We start from the raw sequence: 19,450 nt of genomic DNA on the forward strand, positions 1-19,450 counted from the left end.
AGTGAGCTTTGATCATGCCATGGCTCTCAAGCCAAGGAGACCTGTTTCAAAAAAAAAAAAAAAAAGAAGAAGAAGAAGAAGAAAGCTGAAGGCATTACAACACAATCTGATATCAACATACACTACAAAGCTATAGTAACCATAACTGCAAGGTACTGACATTAACAACAACATAGACCAATGAAACACAGTACATGATCCATAAATAAACCCACCCACCTATAGCCAGTGGATTTATGACAAAGATTTCAACTACTCCAATGGTGAAAGGACAGTCTCCTCAATAAAATAGTGCTAGGAAAATTGTGTATTCACACGCAGAAAAATAAAACTAGACCCTTTCTCCTGCCATGTGCAAAAATAAATTTAATGTAGATTAAAGACAAAGGCTATATACTTATCTTAACAGGTCTTCCTTGAACACTGGGATGGAGGGACACTTTCTTTGCAAAGAACTGTGCTTTCTGCAGTTGAAGGTGAGGTACTATCACTGAATTTCCTGGTTTACATACAGGATGCTTAATTTGCTTTCCCAAAGCTATTAGTGATTAATTCAGAATAAAATCTAGGTTTTCTTAGCTCAGACTTCCCATCTTTTCCATTAAGCCAATTAATTGGCTTTTATAAAGCCACTTAATGCAGAAGTTGGGGACTAACAAGCAGTAGAAAGTGATTTAGTCTCATTTATTTGATTTTGCATTTATTTATTTCTTGTTTTTCTATGGATGAAGATGAGGCATCATATTTCTAATTTGGGAAACTTTCTGCTGCTTCCTTTTCTTCCTTGTCAAGCATTCCAGTCATTTTTCAGGAAGTAGCAAGTAGGTTTCTTGGAATGATTTATATTTTTTTCCAAAAGAAAGGGTAATTTGGTTACAAATACTATTAAGCATTACCCGAGACTCTCAGCTTTCTTATTTTTCCATGTGATTCAGGAGAAATAAAAAAGAGACCATATAGGTATTAAAAGTACAATAATGACAACAAAATAGCATAACACATCAAGATATGCTGAACCTTAACAATCATACCATCACAATTTCTCTTTTCTCCTTGGGTAATGGGTTCCATTACCAGAAATAGGTGTCAGAGCCTCCACGATGTGGTGGAAAGTGAGGTGATTGATGCTTTCTGCTGAGTCTTCTGTTGTTTCTTCATCCCATTTGGGATGGGCAGCCCTTTGACACAGTGTAGGAAGAATCTATAGCTGCCTCTGGCTCTATAGAACAGAAAACAGGCTCCTTTGAATAATCACAATCACGTGACCTTAGCCTCTATCAAAATTTGGAAACCCCAGGTATGACTTAGAGTCTAGGAAAGCCAAGGAAACTCCCTTTTAACTATCTTTTTCCTTTCACATTATGCTTCTCTAGTGATGGCCTAGAATGGCATTTTTTTTTTTTTCAAGGAAGTTAGTGGATACTAGGACATGGAGGAAAATCAACCCTATCCCCAATATCCTGGAGGAAAATGTCAGGAAAAAGCTGGATCCAGAAAAGAGACTTCTAGATTTTCTCATACTATTTCTTCTTTACTATTATCGTTGTTCTGAAATGTTTTCCCTGAAGTATCACATCGAAACTTTTAGTGACACAAAGTACTATCACTTAGCTTGAATGTTTCCATTGTATGGACTCTAAATTAAACAAATTCCATTTGTTAAATTATAAAAATCATTAGTACCCACCATATTTGTGATAGATAATTCATCCTTTGGCACTTAGCAGAAGAAATTTCTGTGTCTCTTCTCTGGTGTTTTCAGGTTTACTGTAAGCATAAATAGCAAATTTGCATACCTATCTGAATACTTGAATTTATCTGCCTATCTAGGAAAAAAAAACACTTCACTAATACTTTTAATTGTCTGTATAATCTATTTAATGTATTTACTTATTTAATATTTAAATAAACTTATGAATTTAATTCTTATGATGATCTGCCAATTCAATATTATCTATCAAATTTATCTTACCAAGACACAGTGCATTCAATATCTTCCCCAAAGTACAGAATCTTGTGTTTTCTACACAAAATACTGGGGAAGCACATCATCATTGTTCTTAAACCAAATCAGATTTATTTGAAATTCATGTTCATTCCTTTCTCCCACCCTTATATTTCCTCCAGTTTTTCCATGATGATGATAATTTGGGGATCTGTGCAAGAACAATTTACATCTATCCTATCCCTTTACTTGGCTGTGAGCTGTTTCAGTGTATGAGCTAAATCTGCCACCCATTTCACCCTATGAATGAGGACAGTGCCTGGATTCAAAAAGAATACTAGATAAATTGGAGTTGTGTTGGTGAATACAAGCTGTAGGACTGAATTAAAGAAAGGGGAGGGAGAGAGGAAGGGTGGGCTAGTGACTCAAAGGGAAAAGTTTGTAGCTATTTGTCTTTTCCTGACACAGAAATCTTAACGCTGATGTTATCTGATACTTTGCCTTTGCATTACAGCAGGTAATTTTGAGGGAAATAATAAATATAAGGAGAAGAGCTCCTTATATTCAAAAGGAGAATTTGTGAGCATCTAACTGGTACCTTCTCCACAAGAAGCACATATCCCCACCTGTACTTTGAGTGTGGAATGAATATATTCTTCCTAATTTTACCACACTAAGAAATCACCAACATTTTCTGTATGCTGATCCTTACCAATTGTTTAGAACAAGACTATGCTTTGTCATATTTGTATGGTAAGCTTAGGATTTAAATGTGTGGAAGGCTGGAAACTCCTTACCCACAATATAGCTTCAGAGAAGAAGAAATGTGAAAGGTGTTCATGGCAGAGAGAGAACTCAGGAATGTCTGTATGGCAGCACCCTGGCTTTCACTTACAGGCTTTTCAATTAGAAGTTTTAGTCAAGCCCAGTTCCCACAAGAAATAGGCATAATCTCTTATATCCTCAAGAGTCCTACATCTTAGTGTGAAACAAGGCTTAAGAGCCCCGAGGACCAAAGAGCCCCACAGCAGAACATGATACAAAGCTTCATATATTAAAAAAAGAAAAGGAAAAAAAAAAAAAAAAAAAAAAACCTTCTCCAACCATAGCTGGACCCCAAAGGAGGGCAGTGAAGAAAGCATGTCACAGATATTCAACCTTAGGACTAGAAGTAAAACATTCTTGCTTAAGGCAATTACAAATAGAGCAATGATGTATATGTGTCTGTGATATCACAAATGTTCAGTTTGTTTAATATTGTGAATTCTAAATTAGCTAAATACTTACCGAAAACAGAAAAAAGTAGGAACAAAGACATTTATAAATAATAAATACTTCTACTATTCAAAAATACCTGCTATTTGGGTTTTATATGTCTTTATTTCCATGGATATGTAATTTTTTTCTGAAAAATCAGGATAATTCACAGGCTTTTTTTTTTTTTTTTTTTTTTTTTGAGACAGAACCTCACTATCTCACCCTCGGTAGAGCACTGTGGCATCACAGCTCACAGCAACCTCAAATTCTTGGGCTTAAGTGATTTTCTTGCCTCAGCCTCCCAGGTAGCTGGGACTACATGTGCCAGCCACAACATCTGGCTATTTTTCTGGTTGCTGTTGTCATTGTTGTTTAGCTGGCCCAACCAGGTTCAAACCCGCAAACCTGAGTATGTGGTGGGCTTCCTATCCACTGAGCAATAGGCACTGCCCAAGGCTACTTCATCACTGTTTGCTTCCATTAAAAATACATTATGAACACTTTTCTCCTTAAAAACTTTTTTAAAGTATAGGTCTGAACGTCAGCCAAGTAGTCTGCTTCGTGGCTCTAAATTTTGCTTTAACTTTCTCTAACTGGTGTTTATTTTTAACATGTTGCATTGTACCTTTATAATGAATTTCAACACATAATTAATTCCACTGGAAAAGTAATAGATATGAATAGATATTAGTTCAAAAATTTACTAATTTGAAAATACTTACATTGCACACAAACTCTGTATTTCCTAAGTTTGAGAACAATGGGAAACATATGTTACCTTGCAAAGTGAGCTTCTCTATTAGTAACTGGTCTCCTCCAACCCTATGCACCTGGTAATGGAAGTCAAGTGGAGCAGGCCCTAAATAGATGTCTATGGGATCAACCCTACAGCCAAATTGAAGATTATCATTATACTGATTATTTGGTGTGTTGAAATTATTACTTTTTAGCTCAGTGGTTAGGGTGCCAGCTACATGCACCAAGGCTGGGGACTTCAAACCCGGCCAGGGCCTGGTAAACAACAATGGCAACAATAAATACAAAATAACTGGGTGTTGTGGTGGTTGCCTGCAGTCCCAGCTACTTAGGAGGCTGAGACAAGAGAATCACTTAAGCTTAAGAGTTTGAGGTTGCTGTAAGCTGTGATGCCACAGCACTCTACTGAGGGCAACATAGTGAGACTCTGTCTCAAAAAAAAAAAAAAAAGAAAAAAGAAAATAAATTGCTGCTTTACTTTCCAATGAATTATCTGCCTGAATGTTTTCAACTTACATTCTAGTAGTTTTGACAGGTGTTGTAGTTTCTTGGTCTCCACTTGTCAAATAAGGACCAATAAGTTCTCATTCATACTTTAATTAAGTAGGTTTATTCAAATACTTTCTTTAATTATTTATCCAAGAAAATCCTTATCAAAAAATGGAAATAAAGATGTATATACAAGTTCAAATAAAGGAGAGAGGGTTGTTTCTCCAGGCAAGTATTTGTCAATGAATGAATGGGTTAAAAAAATGTGGTACATATACAAATGAATATTACCCTATTTTGCCATGTATAATGAGCATCCATGGTTTTTTTGCCCAAATTTTCAGGAAAATTTCCCTTGAAAAAGTGGCCAGTTCTCAGCCAGGAGAAACACTTCGGGAGAGGGCGAACACTCTCCTGGTAAACATGTGGATCACACTGCCCTCCTGTGGCCACCTGCACCATGAAGGCTGTCTCTTCCCTTTTCCTAGAGAGCCCTTTCCTCTCCACCACATTGGTGAGCCACAGCAGAGATGGTCACACATGTAGCTGGTGAGACAAGAGCATCTGACGCTGCTTGGGAAGTCAGGTGGGTCCCTGGAGCCTGCTTGGGGCTGTGGACCCCTCCACATGGCCAGGCCTCAGTCTTCACGCTGTACAGCCGTGATCTGCCTTACCAGCTCCACCACCACCCTCTTCCTTAATTGCAGCTGTCAGTGGGGGCTGCTCCAATCCACCCTCACCAGATCCCAGATCCTCCCTGACCAGAACCCTATGCTCCCAGCAGCCCCCAGAAGCCCACTGGCCTCCCCTACTCCCAAGCCACACTACAATATATAATGTGCATTCTTATTTTTCCCCTCTAAAATTTGGACAAAATATGTGCTTCATACATAGCAATATATGGTATTTGGCTAAAAAATAAAGAAATCTTACCATTTATAACAACATGGATGAACCTGGAAGACATTGTGCTAAATGAAATAAGTCAGATACAGAAATACAAATACTTCATGATCTCACTTTTATGTGGACTCTTATAGAAACAGAGTAGAGGGTAGAAACAGAAAGTGCAAGAGGTGTCAGGAATGAGGGAAATGGGGAGATGTTGGGTAAAAGATATAAGCTTGCAGTTATAAATCAAACAAGTTCTAGATATCTAATGTACAGCATAGTGACTATGGTTAATAATGCATTATTTATTAATTTTTTTTAAGAGAATAGATCATACATTCTTACAGTGCCATGTCTGGGTTTGAGCCTTTTCTAGGTATTTCGGCATGTCCTAAAATATATACTTTAAATTTCGTTATAGAAAATGTTATGGTATAGGGTTTTAGATCAATGCCTCCATTTGTTTTAATAATTTTCTCTTCTAATAGCAATCCTAAAATGGAGATATTTGCCATCCTGGACAGGAGATACATCTGTATCTCTATACTGTTATATTTTGTCATATTTTATATTGCCTCATTTTTTCTTGGATTTCTATGAGATTTTCACAACCTTTTCTTAGATATTTTTGCCATCATTCCTTCTTATCTGTTATGAAAGTTATTTTTGAGTTGGGTGGGTTCAAAGCCTTATCTTGTTTGATCAGTGCAATATATTCTCAGATATTTCTGAAAGGAATATCAATGCTGGAACTATACTTTAAGAATAATAAGGATAATGGTTTTGGGCCAATAAAGAAGAAAATATAATCCTGATTTGTATGTCAATTGATGAAAATTCACATTCAATACTCACATTCATATGATATTGATTCTAATACTATTTATTGGTTTTTACTTATTACAATAAAATTTTAAACAAATTAGAAGTTTTCCAGGATGATAGCAAATGCTAATTATCTAAAAATTGGAAAAGTAAAATTAACATTGAGTTTTCACACATATTGGGGGCAATGGATGCATGTATGTGATTACACACACAGACATATAAAATATCTTGAGGAATAGGACAGGGCACAGACATAATAATTGAATTAAATCCTTGTGTATAATAGAGTAGTTAGTAATATAACTAAAGTTTTAGCATAGCTTTGAGTAAAAGAAATAACCACTAAAAAGAATAGCTAAAATATACACATATGCATATAATATTTTTAAGAGAACTATCTAAAAAATGATAGATGGACATGATTTTCAAGATGAAGATTTCAATATTTTTATGATGATCTTGTCCTTGTTTGATTATAATTTGTACAATGTACACACGTTATTTACACTAAATGTAACATACTCCTAAAAGAAAAGACATTATACATACTTGGTGTGCCATAGATATAAGAGGCAAAAAAGAAAAATTTCATAGTTTAGAAGGTCAGAGTGTGTGCTCAAGATATTTTAAATAAAATTTCATTGAAGTGTAGTATGCATGCAAAAAAGCAGATATTATAAGTGACATGAAATATTAAGTTGATACACGTTGGAACTACCATCCAAGGTTAAGAACTAATCAATGACAATATCTCAAATGCACCCCTCATTACTTGGTCCCCAATTCTCTTTCTCTCTCTCTCTCTTTTTTAGAGACAGAGTCTTACTTTATCACCCTTGGTAAAGTGCTGTAGCATCACAGCTCACAGCAACCTCCAGATCTTGGGCTTAAGCGATTCTCTTGCCTCAGCCTCCCAAGTAGCTGGGACTACAGGCGCCTGCCACAATGTCCAGCTTTTTTTTTTTGTTTGTTTTTTTGCACTTTGGCTGGGGCCAGGTTTGAACCTGCCACTCTCCATATAAGGGGCCAGGGCCCTACTCACTGATCCACAGGAGCCACCCTTGGTCCCTCATTCTCAAAGGTAAACATTGTTCTACTTTTTAATAAATCAGTTTTGCCAGCTTCTAAAATTTATATAAATGAAAACACACAATATGTATTTTTTCTTTCTCTCAAAATTATATTTACATAGACCACAATTATTTATGCATGTACTCTAACATTGATGGACATTGGTGTTATTATCAACTTCTGTGTATTATGAGCATGATGCAATATACATTTTTTACAAGACTTCTGGTGAACTTTGGTATGAAATGCGACCACATATACAACTGTCCAACTTGAAAGAGAAGCAAGAAATAAGAATTTAGTGAATAAGAATGAACTCCAAATGACTTTGGCAGGATAATGCTGAGAAAAGTAAATTAACACAAACCTTAATGAACATGGCTCATTTTTTACCAGGGATTTAAAATTTTGAAAAACTTTAACTCCAGTTTTAGTGATCCACCTATTGTGGTGCAAAATTGTGTAGATTGTCATCCAGAAGAGATATATCTAACTATAAAGTTTGAAATCCTCTGTGAATAAAAAGGCTTTGCATAACACAGTTTCACAGGAGAAATTCATGTCTTTACCTACATGAGAATGGTGGTACCCTTACAAAAGAGGTAGAAGACTTTGAGTCACATGAAAATATTTTCTGTGGCCAGATTTCTAGGTTTCTCTTGGAGGTCCTGTAATGACTTGGTCATCTCAATGGCAAAGAGAACTCCTCAGAATATTCTATTCAAATATTTTGAGAAGAATTCTCCTTTCCCTTAAAGAAGAACCTAATGACGCATTTTCGTATCTGTTTGGTTTTCACCCCATACACAATAGGGTTCATGGTGGGAGGCATAAGAAGATAGAGATTAGCCATAATAATGTGTATATGTGGAGGAACGGTGTGTCTCCCAAAACGGTGGGTAAAGAAGGTGAAGAAGGCTGGAACATAGGTGATGACAATGGCACAGATGTGAGCAGTGCAGGTGCTAAAGGCTTTTTGCCGAGCATCTGCTGTTGACAGATTTACAACTGCTTGAAGAATCATGGTGTAGGAGATTGTGATGCATAAGATATCAAAGCCTCCAATCAAGAGCGCAACCATCAACCCATAGATGGCATTGACCTTAACATTACCACAGGATATCTTGGCAACAGACATGTGATCACAGTAGGTGTGGGGTATGACATTGCCCCTACAGTATGGCAGGCGCTTGGTGAGGAAAATGAAAGGGATGACAAGAATCACACCTCTAAAGAAAGTGACAAGGCCGGCCTTGGCAATGACTGAATTAGTGAGGATAGTGGCATAGCGCAGAGGGTAGCAGATGGCTACGTAGCGATCCAGGGCCATGAGCATGAGCACCCCAGACTCCATCCCTGTGAAGGTGTGCACAAAGAACATCTGGGCCAGGCAGGCCTTAAAATCAATCTCCTTGAGGTTGAACCACAATATGCAGAGAGTGTTGGGAAGGGTGCTGGTGCACATGAGCATGTCTGTGAAAGAAAGAAGGGCTAGGAAGATGTACATAGGTCTGTGTAAGTCCTCTTCAGAGTAGATGAGGTACATAAGACCGGAGTTCCCTGTGATAGCAATGCAGTACATGGTGCACAGGGGGAAAGAGATCCACAGATGCACTTCTTCCAGACCAGGGATGCCATTTAGGATGAATGAAGCTGGAGTCAGGATCGTACCATTTGGAAATGACATAGCGACTATTGGAAGTTCATGGTGTAGAAGTTACTGAATTGTGTCTGTAAGCAGAAAAGTCCATAGAGTAACTGATAAGACAGTCTTCTTTCCCATTATAGTTAATTTGTTTCTCTTGAAGATCAATGGCCATATGTGTTCATGTATGTTAAATATGTGATATATACTCTCTTTTAGTCCATTCCTTAAGCATTGGATGTTGATAAAGTGAACTGACTATGTGTTTTTTCATTGTGTTTGGATGTGGTCATATACTCCATTCTCCAGGCTAAAGTTGGTCACAAACCGAACAACTCAAGTACTAATTAAATATTTATTGCATTCTAGGTCCTCTCCATCTTAGGCAGAAATGCTCATTCTATTCTGAAATGTTGACAGACTTCAGTAGATCTTGTGGGCTCATTCACTCTTACCTAATGGACATACTGACAATAATTTCAATCTAGTTTCTTTTTTTTTTTTTTTTTTTGAGACAGAGCCTCAAGCTGTCCCCCTGGGTAGAGTGCCATGGCATTACAGCTCACAGCAACCTCCAACTCCTGGACTCAAGCGAGTCTCCTGCCTCCGCATCCCAAGTAGCTGGGACCACAGGCGCCCGCCACAACGTTCAATCTAGTTTCAGTATGAACTTCACACTTTTGGTTTGCAGAAACCTAAATGTGGGAAACTATAAATCATTCCCTGGTACCAGTAATTTTCTTTAAAGAAAGTCATAGAGTGTTCTTACAGGTAAAAAAAATAAAATCCCCTTTCTAATAATCAAAGTGCCACCTAGTTGATCAGTACCACAATGAATAGATGATACAGATTCATTACAAATGCAATAATTTATGAGAAGCTGATGTTTTTCTAAGATTAGAGTCCAGTCTAATGGAGAAGGGAGGCCAATCCAATAAGGATAAAGATTCTTATCATCTTAAACCAGATCAATTGGCATTTCCTTTATAAAAGAGTGCTTTATTTTCCAACAATATCAACTTCAGAGAGTTATAGAATTAAATATTACCATTTCAAAAGCTGTGTAATCTCCAAAGCCTCTTTTTCTGGCAATAAAGAAGATACTTATTTTTTTTCAAAGTGCACAGAAAAAGAGTCTGTGGTACAACAAGGAGTAATAAAACCCTCACTAATAGCACAGGGGAGAATATTGTGACAGTACTTATAAGACAGACAGGAAATAAGAATAATGTTATGATTATATGATGGATGCAAATAGGGTGCAAGAGTCTAAAGAAGTGAGCCATATTGAGTGGAAGGTGTTGATTTAAAAAAGGAACAAGAAGTGTGATGGGAGTAATTCTATATAAGAGGATATTTAAGGAATTAAATGTCAGTATTAAAATGTATAGTCCCTCCTGGAATATTGGAGTTAACCCATCTCTCGCTTCACGGCAATTAGAGGTTGTTCATAGTCCATCCTGGGCATATTGGTGGTGGCCTATCTATCACTTCAGAGGTATCCCTATTGGAAATGTGTGGTTGTATAAAATTGGCTTCTATTTTTTCTTATGTCTCTCTCAGAAAATTTTATATTTTTATTTTGTAAAGTATGAGAAATGCAGAGATAAAGTCTAGGGACCTTTTGAATTGAGATATAATTTAAGTACTATAACTATAATCTGAAATAGAGGAAACTTCCTGAAAATAAGAGTAGATAAAAAAAACAAGAAAATTATAGAATAAATAGGTCATCACTCTTTTCTCTCAGAAATACTGTTTTTAGCTTTCATAGCTAGTGGGACATTATAGAACACTCTACACAAGGGTTGTGCCTCAGTCATTGACATGTGAATGTTTCACCCGAAGTTAAAACATAGCATACAAACCAGCATGTAAAAGCAGACTTAGCAGGCATGTGCCTTTTGGAAAATTAAGAGAGTAATTTTATCTGGCAACTTTTTATTCATCCTCTCGTCTCACCTAGCATAATCTACCCTCATTCCTTTAACAAGAAGAATGCACCCCCAATTTAGAAATCTGCTCACCTTGTGAACTACTGGAGTTCCTCAAGATCCTGAAGACATATCCATGGAGTAAGTCATCTTCATGTCTATGTGATGCTTTTGTACCTGCTGGAGAAATGCAAAATATGTATTGAGATCTTGAGAGGGATTTGGAAGCCGGAACATTTCTATTCTCTGTGTATGTGTGTGTGTGCACATGTGTGCACTCTGTGTGAGTGTGATATATTCTGAAGTTGAGTAGTCAGAAAATGTTGATTGTTGCTGTCTCTATTGTAGTCTCAGAGGAAATTGATTTCTAGTGTGTGTGTGTTTACAAAAAGAATTGAAAATGAGTTATATCTGGGTCCTAAGGATGCTGACTAAACCCCTGGGGGTTGTATTGGAAACCATTTTGTCCCTCATAATAGTCTAGGACTCTTGAGGGCATAATTTTTCATAGATGCAGCAGAGACCAGGTAAGTCTAAAATAATTTGGAATTTTAGAATCAAATCCTTTGAGAGACAGACTTATTTTCCAAGTTTTTCAAACTTAGAACAAATGTCAAGCATAAAATTGATATTGGAAAAATATTTTTGAAGACAAACTAAAAAATGCTGGCATGCAAATAATTGAGTTGCAAATGTAATCTTGCATTTAATGACCTCAGTATATTTGCATATTAATTATAACAATTTTTGTATAGAGTATTTTGGATTGTATAGATATATGGCATCACATTGCTTACAAAAAATGAACACTTTTTTCTCCTTTCTTTTCTATTTTTGTGCATTTTTCTTGCTCTATTTCCCTGGTTAGAGTCTTTCTTCTCTGCAATGTCTAATACAGGTAGTAAAAATGTATAGCATTATTTTATTACTGATGACTGGGGTTAAAGAAATTTGATTTCAGTTAATCATATAAAGACATAAACTTATGATGCAGAAATACTGCTGTGAAATAATAAAAAAATTATATTTCCCTTAACAAAATATCCTCTAAGTTCATCAATTTTGCTAATGATAGAATTTACTATTTTTATTTTGATCAAAGTTGTTTCTTTACTTTTATTTTATTTATTTTTAAATTCAGATTAATATGAGGGTACAAATGATTAGGTTATATTGGTTTGCATTTGTTAGGTAATGTCCAAGTTGTAGTCAAGTCCTTTACCCAGGAGGTGTGCCATATGTCAAACTAATCAACAAGAATTTCCTAATTTTTTGTAGCTGAACAGTATCCCATTTTGTATGTATTCCACAATTTTTAATACATTCATCCATTGATAGACATTTAGAGTATTTACATGGCTTGGCTATTGTGAGATTCATAGTATCTTCTCCTAGGCTGCAGGTTGTCTGTTCTTGCTACTGATTATTTCTTATGCTTTGCAGAAGCTTTTCAAAGTCTTATATATTTATTTTTGTTTTTGTTGCTGTATTTTTGAGGTCTTAGTGATGAGTTCTTTCCCGAGATCAATGTGCAGAGGAGTTTTACCTAGGTTTTATTATAGTGTTTTACAGTTTCAGTTCTTAGATTTGAGTCTTTAATCCACTTTGAGTTGATTTTGTGGATGGTAAGACGTAAGGGTTTAGTTTCATTTTCTGCATGTGGCAATCCAATATTCCCAGCAGTATTTATTGTAAACGGCATTTTCCCCCCAGTTTATGTTTTGTGCCCTTCAAATAGGGTTGTTTGGTATTATTGAGGAGTTTTAAGTTCCTTGCATATTTGGAATATTAGCCCTTATCTGTTGTAGGATTTGCAAATATTATTTTCCCCAGTCTATGGGTTTTCTCTTCATTCTATTAATTATTTGTTATACGGGAGCATTGTAGTTTGACATAATCTCATTTTTCTGTTTTTGCTTTTTTTGTCTGTGTTATAGGGATTATATCTAAGATATCTCCACCAGACCAATGCCACAGAGCTTTCCCTAAGTTTTCCTCTAATAGTTTTATCATTTTAGGTTTATGTTTAAGTCTATAATTTATTGTGAATTGATTCTTCTATAAGGGATGAGAAAATGATAATTTTCATTCTTCTGTATGTGAATATTCAGTTTTCTCAATACCATTTATTGAAGAAAATACCCTTTCCTCATTGTATTTCTTGGCACCTTTGTTAAAACTCAATTGACTGTAGATATGTGGATTTATTTCTAAACTCACTCTCCTATCCAAATGGTCAATGTATATGTTTCTATGCCAGTAACATGCTGTTTTGATTACCAGGGTTTTGTAATATATTTTGAAATTCTGTAGTGTGATTCCTCTAATACTGTTGTTTTTTCAAGATTAGTTCAGCTATTCAAAGTCTTTAATAATTCTATACATATTTTAGGGTTTTTTTCTATTTCTGTAGAGAATGACAATGGAATTTTGATATGAATTGCATTAAATCTATAGATTACTTTGAGTAGTATGGACATTTTAACAATGTTAATCTTCTTTTTTTTTTTTTTTTTGCAAGTTGGACATTATTTCTTTATACAAAGGTAAACAATGTTAATCTTCTAATCCATGAATATTAGATATATTTCCAGTCATTTGTGTTATCTTCAATTTCTTTCATCAGTGTTTTATAGACATTATGTTAAGGTTAATAGAATAAGCCAGGCATAGAGAAAAAAATATAGTATGATCTCACTGATATGTGGGATCTACAAATAGAAAGGAACTGTTTTCTATTTCTATTTCAAAATAACTATAAGAAATAATTTTACATGTTATCATCCAAAGAAATGATAAATATTTTACATGATGGATATGCTAGTTACACTTATTTGAATATTTCACACTGTATATGTGTTTCAGGACATCACATTGTACTCTATAAATATGTAGAATTATTATTTGTCAATTTAAAGTTTTAAAAATATTATAAAATGAAAACACATCTAAGCCAGAATGAATCATACTTGGCTAAATTCTTATAGTAACATACAGTAATTCATAATAATATGAATGTGTCTGATGATAAAATCCACCTGGACTTTCAAGTATAGCCCTACAAACACCCTGAAATATCTGTTTGGCATATATGCAATTCATCAGGGGAAAGACAATTCTGTGTTAACACCAAATAATTATTGTATAAGATGTTTTTACAGATTTTAATGCATATTTTTAATTAGTTGAAAGTTCCTTTATATTAAATAACCAAGTAGATCACTTTGTTATTTTTTTGTATGAATGAACTCTGAATAGTCTGGTATTATGTACTTGCATCTATTTGGGTGACCACATGATTATCCTTCATTTTAATTGGAAACATTGACTTATGTTGATTTTTTTTAATCAACATTATTGAAATTCACATATACTAAAAGGAACATATTATAAAGCTAATTTAAGAAGTTTTGACATTTGCATACACATACACAATTACTATTCAATTATGATATAGAAATTTTCATCACTCTGTCAAAATTTCCATTAACCCCTTCTCAGTCAGTCCCAACCACATTTCAAGTCCCAAATAACTCTTGATCTGCTTTGTAATGTTATAGATTAGAATTGTCTTGTCTGGAGATTAACAGACATGGCAGAGAATATTCTTTCATGTCTGATGTCAGTATACTTTTGAGATCCATATGTGTTATTGTATTGGTGGCTTGTTCTTTTAAAATTATTTTTAGTATGACATTATGTGGATACACCACAATTTGTTCATTCACATGTACTGATGGATATTCATTTGTTTTCTGTGAATACTTATGGGTAAGTCTCTGTATCTCTGTATAAACATATATTTTCAGGTTTACTATATAAAATATCTAGGATGGAATTGCTGAGTCATATGTTAGGTACACATTTAAGTTTTTATGAAACTGACCAAGTACTTTTAAAAGGATTTTATCATTTTACATTCCCACCAATTGTGTATGAAATTTCCACTTATTCCAAATCTTTGCCAATACTTGTATGGTTAATCTTTTATATTCAGTACGTTATTGTGTACTCAATGGTATTTCTTTATAATTTGGCTTCCCATTTTTTCAGATGATTAATGGTGTTAAGATCTTTTTCTATCTTTATTTGCCTCCTGTATGTCTCCAGAGTGAAGTGTTTATTGAAATATTTTGTTTGTACTATTATTACTAAAAAAAATGCTTTATATATTCTGAGTACAATGCCTTATTAAAGTATATTTACTGGAAGTTTACTTTTCTCCAAGTGTCTGTTTTACCTTTTCATATCGTATATTATAAACATGTCTTTCAAAGAGCTAGGATTTTTAATTTTGAAAGTTAAAATTTATGCATCTCAACACATTTGTACACTATGCTTAGCACTTTTTGTTTACTAAATAAGAAATATTTCTTTATACCAAGATCATGATGATATTCTCTAAACTTTTCATCTAGAGGTTTTGTAATTTTAGCTTCTAGTTTAATTATATGCTCTATATTAAAATAGTTTTTGTGCAGAGAGGGAGGTAAGGACTGTGATTCATTTGTCCCTAGAAATAAGCAATTATTCCGGTACCACTTGTTGAAAAGACTATTCTTCCCATTACATGCTTTGACCTCTTTGTTGAAAACCAATTGACCATAAATGTATGGGTCTATTTTTGTACTATCTTTTATGTTCCATTTACTCATGTTTCTATCTTTATACTATAATTACATTTTCTTGATTGTTATTGTACTATAATGATTTCAGATTAATTACTATAAGCTCTCTCTGTTCCTTCTTTTTAAAAATTCTTTTGGCTATTCTTTGCCCTTTGCATTTCCACAGATATTTTAGAATTAATTGTTAAAAACTTCTAGAAAAAGCTTTCTTAGAGTTTTATGTAGATGATATTGAATCTAAAGAATAATGTAAGAAAAATGGATATTACAACAGCATCAAGACTTCTAATTCTTAAACATTTAAATTTATTTATTTAGGTATGCATTTACCTATCTTAGTAACATTCTGTAGTTTTTGTAATAAAAACTTATAAATATTTTGTTAAATATGTATCTGAGTGTTTTAACATTTTTATATCTATTATAAATTGCTTATTTTCAGAATTATAATTTCCTATTGGTTATTACTAATTACAAAAATAAAGTTAATTTTAGCCTTATTATTTACTTCCCTCATTTGGAGTTTTATTTGATTCTTTTTTATCTCGATTTTAAGGCAGAACTTTAGATAACTGTTCTCAAATACTATTATTAATATAAGTATTTAAAACTGAAAATTTCTTTCCAAAGAGTGCTTTTCTGTTTCCTGCAATTTTTGATTGGCTAAAATATGCTAATTTTCTATGTGCCTTCTTCTTTGACTCACAATTATTTAGAAGTTTAATTTTTCTATGTCTCACAAGTATTTGGGAATTAGTTGCAATTGATAGCTAATTCAAATGTTTTTTAATAAGAAACCCTATTCCCTGTGATTCCTATGGTTTTAAATTTGCTCACTCCTTGTTTTACAACCCATATGCACTTAAAAAGAACATATGTTCTCTTATTTTAGGGTAGAGCAAGAATAAGCAGAAATGGTTTATCCCTTCTGTTTCAATATATGTAACCATGATGACCTTCAGCGAGGAATGGAGGCTGCTTCCCCCTGCCTTCTAAATCTCATACAAATTCCTCTTTTGGCCAACTCTACCTCATCAACATACAGGAGGAAACATTTTGGAATTCCATCTTAGCCATACTAATACAGTATAAGACACCACTGGATTATTTCCTCCTCTAACAAAACAGACATGATTAAGAAGTCATTTCTCTATGGGGAAAATATTAAATTCTAATTACTTTTTACCTAAAAATAGGTAGAGTGTGTATGAACTTATAAAGAAAAGAAGAAAAAAGAATCCATCTTTAGATTTATATGAGTCTATAGCCATGAAAATGATTGAAATTGGTCTTTAAGAAAAAATACTTTGTAGGAGGGTGCTTCTTTCATTTGCTACTACCTTGATAGACATTTAGTTCAATTTTCCTCTCTTATATTGGTATTTTCTTTAAGTCATAAGTTAGAATGTTTGAGTTGCCTTTTTTTACTTTATAAAGAGAATTTTTATTAGAATAATATGAATGTGTTTCTCTGACTCTTTTTATTTTAAATTAAATCATAGTTGTGTGTAGGGGATAAGATCCTTTTGCTCATGACATGGCAGTTCGCCTCAATGTGCTCTTTCAGGTAAACTGCTTCTGGGAAGCGCATTCCTTGTGGATCTGAGCATCTGCACTTGCCTATTGATGTGCAAGAATGTGTAGAGTGACTCTCCCTAGGGGGCGTGGAGAAGTAGCCGAGATGAGCTGGAGGCTGGAAAGACCGGTTTTGAAGCATTGGGTTCTATTCCCTGCCTCCCTCCTTCAATTAGCATTATAATGTGTTACCTTACCTTGGGCAAGAGAGGACCAACAGCCAGGCTCCAAAATGTTTTACTCTAAACAAAATCAATTGTATATGCCTTCCTCAACCTTCACACTAAATTGTAATCTCAAATGGTTGCTTCCTCACGATACTTGACTTCTTTGTAAATGTGTTAAATTCTTACTAAATGTTGGAAAGTATATAAGATACTCAGTAAAGTTTATCGGGGCCGCCGACCAGAGCGAGTCCCGGTCTCCCTTGAAGATTCATTCCGTTTGCAGTTCTTTCCCCTGCGTCATCGAACAGAAGTTCCAAGGAACAAAAACACACACCCACAGTTGTGCACAGTAATGCAGTCATGGGGTACAGAGTGCTAGTTTTATATGCAATTTAAAATACTTTCATCAAACTGGTTAACACAGCCTTCATATCATTTTCCTAGTTATTGTGTTAAGACATTTATATTCTACATTCAGAAAGATTCACATGTACCCTTGTAAGATAAAACACAGGTGTGGTCCCACCAATCACTGTTCCTCCACCCCTCCACCCCCTCCCCTTTCCCCATATTCTTGGGCTATAATTGGTTTATAGCTTTCATGTGACACCTATAAATTAGTTTCATAATAGGGCTGAGTACATTGGATACTTTTTCTTCCATTCTTGAGATATTTTGCTAAGAAGAATATTTTCCAGCTCAATTCGTGTAAACATGAAGGAGGTAAAGTCTCCATCTTTCTTTAATGCTGCATAATAATTGTGGTGTACATATACCACAATTTACAGATCCATTTGTGGGTTGATAGGCACTTGGGCTTCTTCCATGACCCACCAATTATGAATTGGGCTGCAATAAACATTCTGGTACAAATATCTTTGTTATAGTGTGATTTTTGATCTTCTGGATATATACCTAGTAGAGGAATTGTAGGATCAAATGGCAGGTCTATTTTTAGTTCTCTAAATGTTCTCCAGACGTCTTTCCGAAAGGAACATATTAGTTTACACTACCATCAGCAGTGTAAAAGTGTTCCCTTTTCTTCACACCCACACCAATATCTCTGGTTTTGGGATTTTGTGATATGGGCTAATCTGGAGTTAGATAACATCTCAAAGCAGTTTTGATTTGCATTTCTCTGATTAAGGATGATGATCATTTTTTCATATACCTGTAGGCCATGAGCCTGTTGTTTCTCTGACTCTTATTCTATCTCTTGCATTGTTCATTCTGGGAGTATTATGTGTATTTATAAATTTTGTAGAAATGGCCAAAAAATTTGGCAAGTTACATAAAGTACACAAATTCCTTGAAATATATAATTACCAAAACATACTAGGTAGAGAAAAAAATAAAGAATCCTATATTTGTTAAAAAATAGAATCTCTAATCTTTCCCATTTGAGGAAAAAAAAAAAAAAAAGACAAACCTTCAGGCCCAGATTACATTAATGGTGAATTCCTTCAAATATTTAAACAAGAAATAAACTTTTTTAGAGACCAGAGAAAGAATAAACTCTTCCAAGTTTGTTTAATGAAACCACATAAACTCAAAAGCAAAACTTTACCAAGATGTTATGAGAAAGGAAATTTATAGGCTGGTAGATCACATATACGGATTTTTAAAATCTCAAATAAAACATTAATATTTTTTGCATGTTTATTTATATTTGAAGTCTCTGAACACTAGAAAACTTCAGTTAGTGATTTTTGTAGAATGTAGGCAAATGGCAGCAATAAAATCAGATCAGGAAAAAAGCAGTGAAATCACTAAGTCAGTCACCTTGCAAATATATTATATCAGGAAGGGGGGGGCGTGTTCTACTGTAGGGAATATGTTGCCTTCCACAAAGACTTTCAAAATATGTCCATGTATCCTTCCTTGCAACCTGTATATGCCAGATTCTGTGTTTCAAACAGTGTTTTATACTCAGACTGTTTCTTAATGTTCCATGAAAATCTTAAAATATTAATAGTAAAAATTGAAGCTATCAATGTACTGAAAGAATAATAAGTCACAACTAATAAGAGTTTGTCTCATACAGGCATAACTTATTGCATTGTGCTTTGCTTTATTGTGTTTCAGAGATACTGTGTTTTTATGAATTGAAGTTGTAGCAACACTGAGTTGAAGAATTCTATCAACATCAAAGAAAGATGGAGACTTTACCTCCTTCAACATCATTTTCCTAATACCCCGAGCTCACTTTGTGTCTCTGTGGCACATCATGAAAAGTAATGTTTCAAACAGCTCCATTATCATTA

General features: G+C 34.4%; 1 protein-coding gene across 1 annotated transcript; it reads right to left on the reverse strand.

The window, feature by feature from the left end:
• Window positions 1-7,958: 7,958 nt before the first annotated feature.
• On the reverse strand, window positions 7,959-8,924 carry LOC100941912 (olfactory receptor 52N1). The gene has a single exon (XM_003781466.1). It carries the CDS (start codon window positions 8,922-8,924, stop codon window positions 7,959-7,961), a length of 966 nt encoding a protein of 321 aa, XP_003781514.1.
• Window positions 8,925-19,450: the final 10,526 nt, after the last annotated feature.

This window comes from Otolemur garnettii, unplaced genomic scaffold (genome assembly GCF_000181295.1).
Source record: "Otolemur garnettii isolate 467f Iridium unplaced genomic scaffold, OtoGar3 scaffold00001, whole genome shotgun sequence".
In the NCBI taxonomy this organism is placed as follows: Eukaryota; Metazoa; Chordata; class Mammalia; order Primates; family Galagidae; genus Otolemur; species Otolemur garnettii.

Coding starts and splice junctions, on each gene's coding strand:
- LOC100941912 (XM_003781466.1), bottom strand. CDS start 8,924: ATGTCATTTCCAAATGGTACGATCCTGACTCCAGCTTCATTCATCCTA.